Source organism: Muntiacus reevesi, chromosome 6 (genome assembly GCF_963930625.1).
Source record: "Muntiacus reevesi chromosome 6, mMunRee1.1, whole genome shotgun sequence".
In the NCBI taxonomy this organism is placed as follows: Eukaryota; Metazoa; Chordata; class Mammalia; order Artiodactyla; family Cervidae; genus Muntiacus; species Muntiacus reevesi.
The window spans coordinates 12,822,137-12,836,769 of NC_089254.1; the positions used below are offsets into that span (position 1 = coordinate 12,822,137).

A 14,633-nucleotide genomic window follows, 5' to 3' on the forward strand; every position below is an offset into this window, starting at 1 on the left:
AACAAACAACATTATTTTATTAGGTTACCCCAGCAGATGAAAGCAGAGTGTTCCATTTGGATTCTTTTTGGAGTCAATTAATGCATTAGCTAAAAACAAACCCTTCTGAAAGAGAGTCCCCGTTGTCCTCAGCAGCTTCTAAAGGAAAGCTTGCCACTGCGCTCCTACAGATGTCAGGCAGCAAAGAGCAGAGGAGCTCCAAGTCATTAACATTCATTGATAAGGAAAGCTGTTTTAATGCTAATGTACTCATGTACCTAATGGTACAAGCCTAATGTACCTCTAACCTCAAAAGGATGGTTTTTTAAATCTTTATTTTTAACCATGACCAGGAAATTTAAAGATCATATAGTTTACATGAAAGTTCCTGACTCAGAGTAACCATCTAATTAAAACCAATTTACATAGCTGTAGTTGCTTTAACAAAAGATGTACTTACGACTTCTAAAGTAACTGAGCAATACATTAGAATAGATTGTTTTCAGTTATGGTTTTAACTCCAGCCATTAAAAGCACTACTGAAAAGGCCTATAAAGTGGGAAAATGATAGAGATTACTAATTGGGAAAAAAATATTCTCAAAACCCATCCATCCATCCATCCATCCGTCCATCCAAATGAAAAGAGCCTACTCAAAGTTCCAGGCACTATGGAACCAGCATCACAGGCACAGAGCTCATTGAGCCCAATCTGGGCTTTCAGGTTAAAGGCTGCCACTGTTCTAAAGAAACAAGTGACAAAGCTCTTTTCTGCCTCAGATCTTAAAATAAAACATGCATGCCATGCGCCCCCCACCCGTGGCCCTCATGATATGGAAGACATAACTCTGTGGTGAGGGTTGGGTTGTTCCCAAAGGGTAAAACAAAGGCACCCCCTCCCCGCCCCCCAAAGGGGCTTCCCTGGTGGCTCAGATAGTAAACAATCTGCCTCCAATGCAGGAAACCGGGGTTCAATCGTTGGGTCAGAAAGATCCCGGGGAGAAGGGAATGGCTACCCACTCCAGTATTCTTGCCTGGAGAATTCCGTGGACAGAGGAGCCTGGCAGGCTGCAGTACATGGGGTCGCAAAGAATCAGACACGACTGCGTGACTAACACTTTGAGGGCAGTGCCATTTGTGGAAAGAACATTTCACTGCTACTTACCAGGGAATGTGTCTTTTAAAAAATCTTTGGAAAAATCCCCATCCTGAAAGCGTTTGATGACCCTGAACTGAAAATGGGATTTCGCTCAGTGGCAAAGATACAAATTCATTCCCACCAGGATGGCTTCTGCGGTAAAAGGCACATGATGACTCTGAGGGTTTATCTACAAGGCTGCTAAATGGGGCTACAAGACACCAAATTCCATTACCGGAGATTTCCCTGTCTCTACCTGAAGAATTCCAACGTGCCTTGCGGAATACCTAGTCGGGGGAGGTTACAAAGTTTCAAGCACAATTTGTTCCCAGTTTTTATTCCCTGCTCACTGAGTTATGTGCTGTTAAACATTTCCAGAAGACTGTCAAAATGTAAGCATCCTGAGGTTTACATCGGCCACACCATTAAACAACATATAAGCAACAAAATTTTAAACATTGTTTTCCAGCAATGGTAAATGTTTTCACTAACTAAAAACTGAAGCTTGAAATGCAATAAGCATTTAAATGACTCCTTTCTGTGCCAGGATTCTTATGTTCCCCTGTGCAACGCTGGCTGCTTGGGATTAAGGCAACCCCAGGGAGCACAGCGAACGGTTGTGGGTTATGAGGTGAAGCATAAGCTTGGCGACAGCATGCCACCCAGCCTCAAGAAACCCGGCCACGGCTGGAGCCCAAGAATCAGCGTGTTCATTCTGTGGGCAGCTCCACATTTTTTCCCCTCCTAGAAAAAACGTTGCTGCACAAAAGTCAGGCCTCTCCCCCGCTCCCCCTCCGGCAATCAGGAGTGGACAGGGGCAGAGGGAGCGACTCCAGGGCCGGCGGGGCAGGGGGAGGCTGGCCCGCTGGGGTGGGAGTTACTCAGCTTTCAGCCCCTTGGCGAGGAGGAGGCAGACAGCCACTGCAGAAGCGGCGGCCACAGCACTGCTGAGGATTGTGCTGTCACTTCAGGAAGGAGGAAAACCCAGAACAAATTTGACGTGGTTTTCACCGCGCGGTGATTGCAGTCCTGTTCAAGGATGTCACAGTCACACCACCCACTGAGCACAACTCAGGTGGAAATGGGGCCTCCGAAGTGTCTCAGTCACTGCCTACCCCTGAACAGACTAAGCCAAGGATTTTAAAGAAACACAGGGTGTGGGCCTATCTCCTTGGCTTCCTGGTACCTCTCTGCTCCCTCCTTTACTAAAGAGAATCATCCTCAGCTCCAGGTAGGACTAAGGGAAGCCAAGACGCTCTCCCACCAGATGCAACAGCTCCTAAAGAAGCAAGCAGGAGGACTTCCCTGGTGGTTCAGTGGCTAAGGCTCTGAGCTCCCAATGCAGGGGCCCAGGTTCGATCCCTGGTGAGGGAACTAGATCCCACATGCTGCACCTAAGACCCCAGAGCAGTCAAGTAAATAAGCAAATATTAAACCAAAAAGCAGCAAGCAGGGCAGTGCACCATGTCTTGAGATCTGGGTCAGTATTTATACCTGGAAAATCTGATCCTCCATAAAATTTCAAGCAGTTGAAGAAAAGAAAGGCAGGCGGGCAGGGTTTACACTCAGGGGACTTTTCTCCACATTCAAAATAGCAAAGCTTGAGTGCTGTGTTACTGTAACACCACCTAAATTTCTATGAAATATGTGGAGTCCTGTGACTGGTCTTGGAGATTAAAATATAAATGTTACTTGTCACACTGAGCAAGGGACTGGGGGAGGGGGGCAAGCTCAGGGAGACGGAGGGGATTCTCTTTGGTGTTTGCCAAACCAAAACCATGAGGGAGCCATGTATACATCTGTCCTATTTCTGGTGAGAATAACAAAGCTTTTGTTCACTGGGAAAAAAAACAAAACAAAACCCAAAACAACAACAACAAAGCGGACTCACAGATGGTTTTTACACTTTCCCATTTTGAACAGTAACTCTGAATGTCAACCTGCTGACCTACAGCAAGACAGAAACTGAAAAATGGCTCTCTTCTGGAGGCAAATGTGGGAGACATAGGAAGTTCAAACTCAACTGAGAATAAGTCACTTAGGAGCACAACCGCAGCCTTAGAAAAGCCTGAAATTCTGTTCAAGACTAACACCGCTCCCCTGGTCATTACAGTGTTGATCAAGGATGACCAAAGGGTGCACGCACTGGTCCATGGTTCTGGTACAAGGAAGACAGAGAAGACTAGAAGACACCAGTGCCACTTTGTACCAGTTTTCATGCCCAACCTCCAGTGAAACTCGATATTCACACTAATTCTCACAATAAGAAACTACAGAAAGCATGGAGGATGACTAGAGCAAGGGTCAGTTTGCTAGGTTCCTCACTCATCTGGGATCCAACAGAAACAGCCTCTCTCACTCACACTGAACACTGGCATACTGAAGATGCGGGTACATAGCACCGTGAGAGACCCGAAAGAAAAACCCGTGCTGATGTGAACAAGTCACCCTCAAAATGAAACACCGAGAGCCCAACAATGACAACTATTGCAGTCATTTGCCACATGACGTAACAAGAGCAAAAAACACTCCGCAGCTTTAAAAATAGTTTATTTCCTTCTTCACAAACACACGAGCCTTCTGACCATTGTTCGAGGCACCACAAATTAAATAAAAATGCATATTACGATGTATTTTTCCATGATTCAAGATAAAGTGGATTTTAAAAGCAAATGGATGCCAGTTACGGAGGACTGGGAGGGGGCGAGGGCGGCGTCAGTAACGGAGGGCATGCGTTTCTCTACAGTGTTTATTGAAACAGCCAGTGGTGAGCAGGTGTGCCGCCTCCGAGCAGTCATCCCAAGCCAGGAGAGGGGCTGTGTCTCTGGGTTTCTCCGTCTGTCGCGTGCAGAGCCAAGGGTACTTTCTCTAAAGTACAAAGACTTTCCCTGGTAGCCTGAGTACCAGTAAGAGAATATGATTATTAAACATCTTCAATGTGGTTTTCATTACAAAACAACATGTTTCACATCAAAGCTTCATAATATAATCCAGAGTCAGAATTAGTGTGTGTTTAGAATCTGAAGCCAGGCTGGCTATTTCTGATAATGTTTTCATTTCTTCCAGTGTTTATTTCACTTTTTATAAATATGCACCCAGCTTCCTACCAGGTTCAAGAGCCACGGGAACACTGCTCGGAGCACCGTGATTGCTTCTCAGTAGCTTCTTCTGGGCTGTAATCCTAATCTGAGGAGAATGGTTCTAATTTCTATTCAGAGTTGCTTCTTCCTCCAGATCAGGTTAATGCTGACCAAGTCCCAGCAGATGTCAGGTACCAGCACAGGTTTGTGAGAAGAGGCCCAAAGAATAATTATGAATAAATTCACAATGATCTAGTTAGGAAAACACACAGAGAAAGGGATGATTTCACCTTATCAAAAGCCTCGACTTGAATTTAAACAGGAGACGGAAGTGAAAGGCGTGAAGTGTTCCCGCTGAGATGGGGAGTTCTCTCCACCAGTCACACCAGAGGCGCAGCGATGGCCCGGTGCCAGGCCTCTACGGGCCTCCACCCACGGCTGGCGAGGTAGATGCTGACGGCTTGAAGAGAGGCAGGTAAAGTCCAAACTTGTTTTCAATCCCTGCAAACGTTGCAACTGCCAGTCTGTAGCCCCCAACGTGATCAGGATTGGGGGCAGGCAGGGTGATCCTGGATTTAGGAACTGGCTCCGATCCCATGGGTTTCCTACAAGAAGGGAAAACAGGGTGAGAATCTGAGGGTTTTTGTTTAACTTGGTAAAAACAACATTCAAAAACTGCTAACATCTGGAGCATAGAGGAGAGTAGTGGAATTTGGTTACCTGTGCGTTCCCTTTTGAAATGAATCTGATAACATGATTTCAGTATGTTCCTACATCTCTTCTACTTCATCACAGGGACTGAAAGGACATACCTTTCCAGATGACAACAGAGTATTAGAAGCAGCTGAAGTTTAGCAAGATACTTACACTCCTCCGAAATCAATGTAGAACCACCGCTGGAGCAATTCATAGGTCAGCAGAGTTACACCAAACTGGGGGGAGGACCGAAACACTCGAGCTTTAGAGGAGGGGGGAGAATAGGAAACAACAGACACGGTTAGGATTGTAAAAATTCACCTGACACCAAAGGTTTAATTAAGAGCAACTTAGTTCCATACCGCCGGCTCCTTTCCACAGGGCTTTCGGGCCTTCCTCTCGCAGGATCTTCCTGAAGCAGTCTATCACGCCGCTGTAAGTGGTCTGGCCAGCCCGGGCGGCCACCTGTAATCGCGTCTTGATAACATCAGCCGGGGTCACTAGTGAGGCTGCCGGCATACCTGCCAGAAAAGACAGCACCTTTGCAGTTGGGTCGCGTTCTCACTGCGTCAAAGTAACCGTGCTGAGAACTGCCGGCGTGGCAGGAAAGTTAAGGCTGGGATGGAGTCAGATGCCTGTTCTCTGTCGCCTCTGGGAGGCACAGCGGTGACTCCCGTCCGCAGGCCTGGCGGCTCCAACGCACCCAATGGGGCCAGGCCTCGCCTCTCCTTCCCCAGACCACCAGCCTCCGCTTGTTACGCTTATATTTTTACACAGACTCGAGGAATTATAGATCAACACAACTTCAAGTGGTTGAAAACAAATGGAGAAAGATTTGGGGTTTTTTTCGGTTGTTGTATTTTTAACTTTTTTTTTTGCTTTCCTGTTGAAATCAGAGTTATTGGGTCTGATTTTTCAGAGGTGAAGCCTGTTATCCGTTTCCTCTTCCTGCTTCTCTGCGGCTGCTGGCAGTCACTGGAGGTGCCTCCTCACACACATTCAACCACTCTCACCCTCCAAACTCTAACCTCTCCGGTTACACCAGAAAAGACTTTACTGATAGCTAAACAAACATTGTGTGTGTGTGTGTGTGCGCGCGCGCGCGCATACCTGTGTGAAGGTGGGGTGACCTGGGGGGAGGCACCCACAGATAATGCTTTAGGATTTCTCTTTCCTGTGACTGACATCTCCCGAAAAAAATATCTGCCAGAAATTTTAAAATTTGTACTGGCTGATAATCAATGAAAAAGAAACAACAACAACAACAAAAAAAAACCACCCTCCCAAAATTACCAATGGGAAATTTTTCTACAGTCATTTTATCCAAACTGGGGCAGCCCATGTTTAGATTTTTTAAAAGCGAGACTGTACTCAGAAGACACTGTCTCTTATGGTTTTATTACTTTTCCATTATGAACCTATTCCAAACCAAATTGGTCAAATGCAGATGCATAAATCTCCTTTGCTTTTTTTAAGGCTTAATAATTCTGTAAGAATTTCGGTCCAAACCAACGTGGTCTGGCTCACAGCTCCATCTCATCCTTCTAAGAGACAGCTTTAAAGTTACAGGGTGTGCGTGTGCGCCCAGGGGAATCCGCATAGTACACGTTTGCATTTATATCGCTAAGCTCTATCTTCTCCTCTTCCATCTTTCCCGAGGCTCCTCAACCATTCATCTGAACACTTTTTATGAAACACATGGCATCTTTGCATGTGAAAAAGCTCGCTTTATATCCAGCGCTTCACTGGATAAGTCATACTGAATTTCCTATTAGCTTAGAGGAATTATTTTAACTTTAAGCCAGGAATTTATCCTCCAACATAATGGAAGGAAACATGAAAAATGCTTAGAAACCCACTGTGTTCACACCACCAATTTTGTTTCACTTCCTGGTTTAGAAAGAGTTTAGCAAGGCTGTCTGCTTTAGACATGTAATAAAATCCTCCTTACAAGGGTGGGCAGGCGTGGCAGAGTGTGACAGTGAAAGACGCACAAGACATAAAATGGGTAACGAGTTTCCTTCAGTTAGGGTGGTTTTCACAAATAGCTACTTGCTATGGAGAGAGGAGTACTGGGGAGGGCAGGGAGAGACACTGATCAGTGGGACGGGAGCGCTAAGGGAAACGTGTAAGATGCTTAACAAGCTGTCTGGCAGAACTGGTGTGTGTGTGTGGGTGGGGGTGTGTGTAAAGTGTGTATGGGTGTGTGTGAGTGTGGGTGTGTGGTGTGGAGTGGGGGCGGGTATGTGTGTGGGGGCTGTGGATGTATGTGGGTGTGTGTGTGTGGGTGTGAGTGTGTGTGTGTGGGGGGTGTGTGTGTGTATGTGAGTGTGTGGGTGTGTGTGGGTGTGTGTGTGTGTGGAGTGGGGGCGGGTGTGTGGGTGGGTGGGTATGTGTGTGTGGAGTGGGGGCGGGTATGTGTGTGGGGGCTGTGGATGTATGTGGGTGTGTGTGGGTGGGTGTGACTGTGTGTGTGGGGGGTGGATGTGTGTGGGGGTGTGTGTGTGTGGAGTGGGGGCGGGTGCTGGCAACAGGGCGGCCTGCACACGACTCTCCTGTCTCCACCCCCAGCTCCCACCTCTCCCCGGAGGCGGTGGCTGGGGCTGCGGAGGGGCGGGATATCTGGTGTGGAGCCTTGCTAAATTCACCTGGAGAGCAACATCAGGCTGCTCCACAGCAAGGCCAGGAAGGCAGCATTTACCAGGAAGAGCTTGGCTCCCAGACATGTGTTGATTTGCGGCATCAGGGATGGAAGAGACTCGGAGCAAATTTGCCTGGTTCCTCCCGGCTTGCTTGAGGATAAGATGACGCTGATCAAGAGGTCACGTTTTCTCTGGTCCCAAAGATGGGAGAGCAAGAGGAGGCCAGGAAACAGGGAGCGGACCTGCCTCCCACCTGATGCTTCAGTGATGCGACGTATGATGAGATCTTCGGACCACCTACTATGTATGACAGGGGTGTTCTTCAGCCAATCAAAAAAATTATAACTCTTTAAGGGGGTGCTCAGGAGCTAGAGAGTAGAAGTTTGTTTACCACAAAAAGAAAGCATGATTGGTAAAATACAATTTTGGTACAAGGACATATTGTATAACACAGGGGATGTAGCCAATATTTTACAATAATTACAAATGGTGAATATAACCTTTAAAAATTGTGAATCACTATGTTGTACATATGAAACTTATATAATACTATATACAACCTGTACCTCAAAAAAAAAAAAAAGACCCCAGCAAAGACCAATAAACAGATATCATAAGACCAAAAAAGAAAAAACCAACTCTGGGGTGAGTCATCCTTAATTTTAACAAATATTCCATTAGTATCTGTTAAAAAAAAAAAAAGTGCTTCTCTATTTATGGGACACAAAGTTAACAGCTGTTTATTTGGAAATCAAGGTTAAGAGTTTGCCAAAATCCCTCGGCACTCTTATGTACATTATCTACATGAAGTATCAGTTGCTAATAAAGATTTTCATTTAGAAAGAGAAAACATCACATTGTCGTCATACTTCTAACTTGAGGTTTTATAAGACAACATTATGTTGATACTACAGTGAGGCTCCTTGGTGAATTTTACGTAAGTGTGAAATAGGCCTCTGGCTTCTGAATGCTGTTTTTAAACCCTGAATTCCATTCAGTTTGACATTAATATTGCTACACTTGCTTATCATTGGTATTTGCCGGGTACATATTTTTCCATCCATTCTCTTCCCATCTTTCTATGTCACTGTTTTCTCAAACTTCAGATGACTAGATTTCCTTTCACAACTCAGCTAAAAGTGTTTGCTTTCACTGGGGGCACTGAAGGCATTCAGCGGTGGCTCGGAGGCGATGCTGGCCATCCTGGGTTGGGGTTACGGTCTTTATTTTCTCTGCTTCTAGGTGTTTCCCTTTTGATTTCACCATTTCCTGACTCAGCTCAACTGAAGAACATGTTTGCCGCACAGGTGTAGGTTACAGTGTGTGCAGCTGATGAGCCCTGACATCCTCTCTGCCAGGCTGAGGACGTGGCACCTCACCACCGCCCCCAGCGTTGTCCTCCTTTCTGTTACCTGCCTCCCAGTGACCCTTCCTGGATAAAAAATGCAAGCCAAAGTGAGCAGGTATTCAGACCCACTCCAGGGTTTAGCTTTGATCTGCTCCATTTTGTATACCCCACCTTCTCCTCTTTCTTAAATTCACTTACACCCTTCTGCCTCCCAGCGGTCTGTGGGGGCCCGTGAGCCCTGGTTGGAAGGGACCGCCCTGGGACTGGCACCTCTCCTGAAGGCGAGTGCGCCTACGGGGACGGAGACTGCGGTTCACGCCCTCCCCTCCTCGGGGCATGAGGGAATCCGGCACCATGGACGAGGAGCCCGTCTTCCATTACTGGTTGGTTTTCTGTCCTCTTTTCCTTATACTTCTCCCTGGGTAAGTCCTATTAAATAGACGTTAGACCTCCTGGGTTCATCTTACATATCTCCTAAATCTTCTGTTATTTCTCATCTCTATATTTGTGGTTCATGTAAAGTTGCTCAGTCGTGTCCGATTCTTTGCGACCCCATGGACCATAGTCCGCCAGGCTCCTCTGTCCATGGGATTTCCCAGGCAAGAATACTGGAGTGGGTTGCCATTTCCTCCTCCAGGGGATCTTCCTGACCCAGGGATCGAACCTGCATCTCTGGCATTGCGGGCGGATTCTTCATTCCTGAGCCACCAGGGAAGCCCCATTTGTGATCCACATTCTGGAGGATTTTGTTTGTTTTCTCCCATGCCTTTATTTCCCATGCGTCAAGTCTGGTGTTTTTCTATGGATTTTTAATTCTAGCCACCTTTTCATTAACTTTCGAGAAAGCTTCCTGACTGGTTCTTTCGAATCTGAGGACCTTACTGATCGTTCTTAAAACTTCTCCTCTGTTCCCTGAGTTGCCTGTCTTCTCTGTCATCTCCCGCTGACTTAGCTGAGCGCTCCTTCTTGTCTGAGGACCCCTGGCTGTCTACATGCATTCAGGTTCAAAGGCCAGGCTGCTGAGCGATGTGGACGCTCCCGCCACACTCGGGGCAGCCTCACCCACAGGGCTCCTGAATGGAGGGCGGTCCTTTCACGGGTTTGGGGAAATGGGTGAGGCCTGGCAACTGGACAGGCCTGCAGGGCAGGGACCTTCCAAATCCTGCCACGTGGGGTGCTTCATGCTGGAAGTAGGAGGAATTATTTCCTACCCTTCTTGGGAAGAGCTGCCATTAGTCTTTTTTTTTTTCCTTCCCTGGGACTGCGGTAAAGGTCTGGAATCACCATAAACCTTGCCCTGCTCTCTGTTCCTTACAACTGCTCTCTCCAGGCAAGTGTTTCCTTTCTTTAGAACACAGCTCTGGGCTTTTAGTCAGGATTCAAATATTGCCTGAAGCTTCACATAAAAAGGAGAAGAGAGAGGAGCAAGCCTACCGCCCTGCAGTAAATGCAGTTCCTTAACTCGTGTTAACCATTTACCCTACAACCTCCCTCCCACACTCCAGGCATTTTATCCAGTGTTCACTTGGAGGTTGAAAATTATCTGGTTCTGATCTGACAATAAAGGACAGAAATGGTATGGACCTAACAGAAGCAGAAGATATTAAGAAGAGGTGGCAGGAATACACAGAAGAACTATACAAGAAAAATCTTTATGACCCAGATAACCACAATGGTGTGATCACTCACCTAGAGCCTGACATCCTGGAATGTGAAGTCAAGTGGGCCTTAGGAAGCAGCACTGTGAACAAAGCTAGTGGAGGTGATGGAATTCCAGCTGAACTATTTCAAAGCCTGAAAGATGATGCTGTGAAAGTGCTGCACTCAATATGCCAGCAAATTTGGAAAACTCAGCAGTGGCCACAGGACTGGAAAAGGTCAGTTTTCATTCCAATCCCAAAGAAAGGTAATGCCAAAGAATGCTCAAACTACTGCACAATTGCACTCATCTCACACGCTAGTAAAGTAATGCTCAACATTCTCCAAGCCAGATTTCAACAGTACATGAACCGTGAACTTTCAAATGTTCAAGCTCAATTTAGAAAAGGCATAGGAACCAGAGATCAAATTGCCAACATCCGCTGAAACACCAAAAAAGCAAGAGAGTTCCAGAAAAACATCTACAGAAGCTCTATTGACTATGCCAAAGCCTTTGACTGTGTGGATCGCAACAAACTGTGGAAAATTCTGAAAGAAACGGGAATACCAGACCACCTGACCTGCCTCCTGAGAAATATGTATGCAGGTCAGTAAGCAACAGTTAGAACTGGAACTGACTGGTTCCAAATTGGGAAAGGAGTATATCAAGGCTATATATTTTTACCTTGCTTATTTAATTTATATGCAGAGTACATCATGAGAAATGCTGGACTGGATGAAGCACAAGCTGGAATGAAGACTGCCGGTAGAAATATCAATAACCTCAGATATGCAGATGACACTTCGCATTATGGCAGAAAGCGAAGAAGTAAAGACCCTCTTGATGAAAGTGAAAGAGGAGAAAAAGTTGGCTTAAAGCTCAACATTCAGAAAACCAAGATCATGGCATCTGGTCTCATCACTTCATGGCAAATAGATGGGGAAACAGTTCAGGTCACTCGCTGTTTTTGACTCCTTGCAACCCCAAGGACTGCAGCACACCAGGTCTCCCTGTCCATCACCAACTCTCAGAGTTTACAAACTCATGTCCATTGAGCCAGTGATACCATCCAAACAAACATCTTATCCTCTGTCATTCCCTTCTCCTCCCACCTTCAATCTTTCCAAGCATTAGGGTCTTTTCAAATGAGTCAGTTCTTCACATCAAGTGGCCAAAGTACTGGAGTTTCAGCTTCAGCATCAGTCCTTCCAATGAACACCCAGGACTGATCTCCTTTATAAATACTCTCCTTTATATATACTCCAAAATAAAGTCTGTCACTGTTTCCACTGTTTCCCCATCTATTTGCCATGAAGCGATGGGACTGGATGCCATGATCTTAGTTTTTGAATGCTGAGCTTTAAGCCAACTTTTTCACTCTCCTCTTTCACTTTCATCAAGAGGCTCTTTACTTCTTCGCTTTCTGTCGTAAGTGTGGTGTCATCTGCATATCTGAGGTTATTGATATTTCTACCGGCAATCTTCATTCCAGCTTGTGCTTCTTCCAGTCCAGGATTTCTCATGATATACTCTGCATACAAGTTAAATAAGCAGAGTGACAGTACACAGCCTTTATGTACTCCTTTTCCTATTTGGAACCAGTCTGTTCCAAATCAGACTGGAAACAATTCAATGGAAACAGTGACAGGCTTTATTTTCGGGGACTCCAAAATCACTGCAGATGGTGACTGTAGCCATGAAATTAAAAGACACTTGCTCCTTGGAAGGAAAGTTATGACCAACCTAGACAGCATATTAAAAAACAGAGACATTACTTTGCCAACAAAGGTCCGTCTAGTCAAAGCTATGGTTTCTCCAGTTGTCATGTATGGATGTCAGAGTTGGACTATAAAGAAAGCTGAGCGCAGAAGCATTGATGCTTTTGAACTGTGGTGTTGAAGAAGACTCTTGAGAGTCCCTTGGACTGCAAGAAGATCCAACCAGTCCATCCTAAAGGAGATCAGTCCTGGGTGTTCATTGGAAGGACTGATGCTGAAGCTGAAACTCCAATATTTTGGCCACCTGATGTGAAGAATTGACACATTTGAAAAGACCCTGATGCTGGGAAAGACTGAAGGTGGGAGGAGAAGGGAATGACAGAGGATGAAATGGTTGGATGGCTTCACCGGCTCAATGGACATGAGTTTGTAAACTCCAGGAGTTGGTGATGGACAGGGAAGCCTGGCGTACTGCAGTCCATGAGGTCACAAAGAGTTGGACACTACTGAGCGACTGAACTGAACTGATCTGACATTAATAAAAGCAGCTTCTCTGCCTGTGTTTTGGGCTATGGCATTTTTTTCTCATTTCAAGTTTGGTTCCTGTCTTCTGAAGGCTGGTACTAATAAGGACTTATAAAAACTATTTTCTAACATTTTAAGGTATTTGCGAGACAAGATGGATGAACATGCTCAGTTCATTACCTTGATCCAACTTTTCTACTACTTTTTTTTTTAAGGATCTAAGAATTGCTTTTAAATTATCTTAAGCTTTATGTCCACATACTTTAAAAATTGTTATATTTTATATAATTATGTGCCAATGGTACTTTTCTCCTAACTTAATTCTTCTAATACATTTGTGAAAGCATCATGACCGATCACACTCATAACTCTCCCATATCTGTACTCTGAACAGCTGTTAAAGATATTTCTGAATTGCTACTTAGACTAATTAATTCAACGATCACAGGACCATCACTGCAGTCTGACTTGTTCCTCTACCTTACCACTGTGAAATTAAGACCCTCTGGGATGAGCTGCTCTGTAATATTTAATAAGTATTAGATATCCTTCACTTGATATTATTCATAAAGCACTCTGAAATGCCCTTCTTTAATCAAAAAAGCAACATTTAATTAAGAATGTATTAGAGTTTGGTTCCTCAATTTCAGGTCCCTGGCCTCAACCCTCACCTTCTCACGCATGAAGCACTTTGGCTAATGAACATAAATTCAAATATCCGCTAGTCTTAACTCAATCCTGTAAATTAATGGAGATGTCCCCAGTATTTAAAGATCTTCCAAGTTTATAACCAGATATGAAAGTGAAAGTGAAAGTTAAGTCGCTCAGTCGTGTCTGACTCTTTGTGACCCTGTGGACTGTAGCCCACCAGGCTCCTCCGTCCATTCCAGTACATTTTAGTTCGCTGATTGCTAGAATGTCGACATTCACTCTTGCCATCTCCTGTTTGACCACTTCCAATTTGCCTTGATTCATGGACCTAACATTCCAGGTTCCTATGCAATGTTGCTCTTTACAGCATCAGACCTTGCTTCTATCACCAGTCACGTCCACAACTGGGTATTGTTTTTGCTTTGGCTCCATCCCTTCATTCTTTCTGGAGTTATTTCTCCACTGATCTCCAGTAGCATATTGGGCACCTATGGACCTGGGGAGTTCCTCTTTCAGTTTCCTATCTTTTTGCCTTCTCATACTGTTCATGGGGTTCTCAAGGCAAGAATACTGAAGTGGTTTGCCATTCCCTTCTCCAGTGGACCCCATTCTGTCAGACCTCTCCACCATGACCCGACCATCTTGGGTGGCCCCACACAGCATGGCTTAGTTTCATTGAGTTAGACACGACTGTGGTCCTGTGATCAGATTGGCTAGTTTTCTGTGATTATGGTTTTAGTGTGTCTGCCCTCTGATGCCCTCTCGCAACACCTACCGTCTTACTTGGGTTTCTCTTAGCTCGGACATGGGGTATCTCTTCACGGCTATACATAGACCCTAAAAATTGTAATATTCTCTACATTTTAAGATACCAACAACCACCTATTAAAAAGTTGCCTATTACTAAAGCAATCTAACTTTGAATCAAACCAAATTTTTTGGAGAAAGTCAGGTAATACTGAATAACTGAAATTCCTGTCAAAACATAAAAGGGGAAAATCATATTCACTGAACCCAGATGGATCTTATGTATCAAGCATTGTCCAACAAAAAATATATGCAGCCTGTCTAAGAGATCAACTGAAGTATAAAATATAAAAATTACATTTTGTATAAAAATGTATATTATGTCACATAAAAATAGCACTGAGACATTTCTCATAATAAGTTAGTGGTCAATTACTATTCCTTACAGCTTATTTTGAGATCAGATTTCCTC

General features: G+C 45.0%; 1 protein-coding gene across 2 annotated transcripts in view; it reads right to left on the bottom strand.

The window, feature by feature from the left end:
* Positions 1 to 3,654: 3,654 nt before the first annotated feature.
* The window catches only part of SLC25A13 (solute carrier family 25 member 13), a 224,425-nt gene continuing 213,446 nt past the window's right edge, over positions 3,655 to 14,633 (bottom strand). For both annotated transcript variants that reach the window (XM_065939668.1, XM_065939667.1), the window contains exons 16-18: positions 5,254 to 5,412; positions 5,063 to 5,153; positions 3,655 to 4,800 (exon numbers count right to left, since the gene is read on the bottom strand). In XM_065939668.1, coding sequence (XP_065795740.1) covers positions 4,614 to 4,800; positions 5,063 to 5,153; positions 5,254 to 5,412 — 437 coding nt within the window. In that variant the 3' untranslated portion in view covers positions 3,655 to 4,613. The remainder of the gene's footprint in view (positions 4,801 to 5,062; positions 5,154 to 5,253; positions 5,413 to 14,633) is intronic.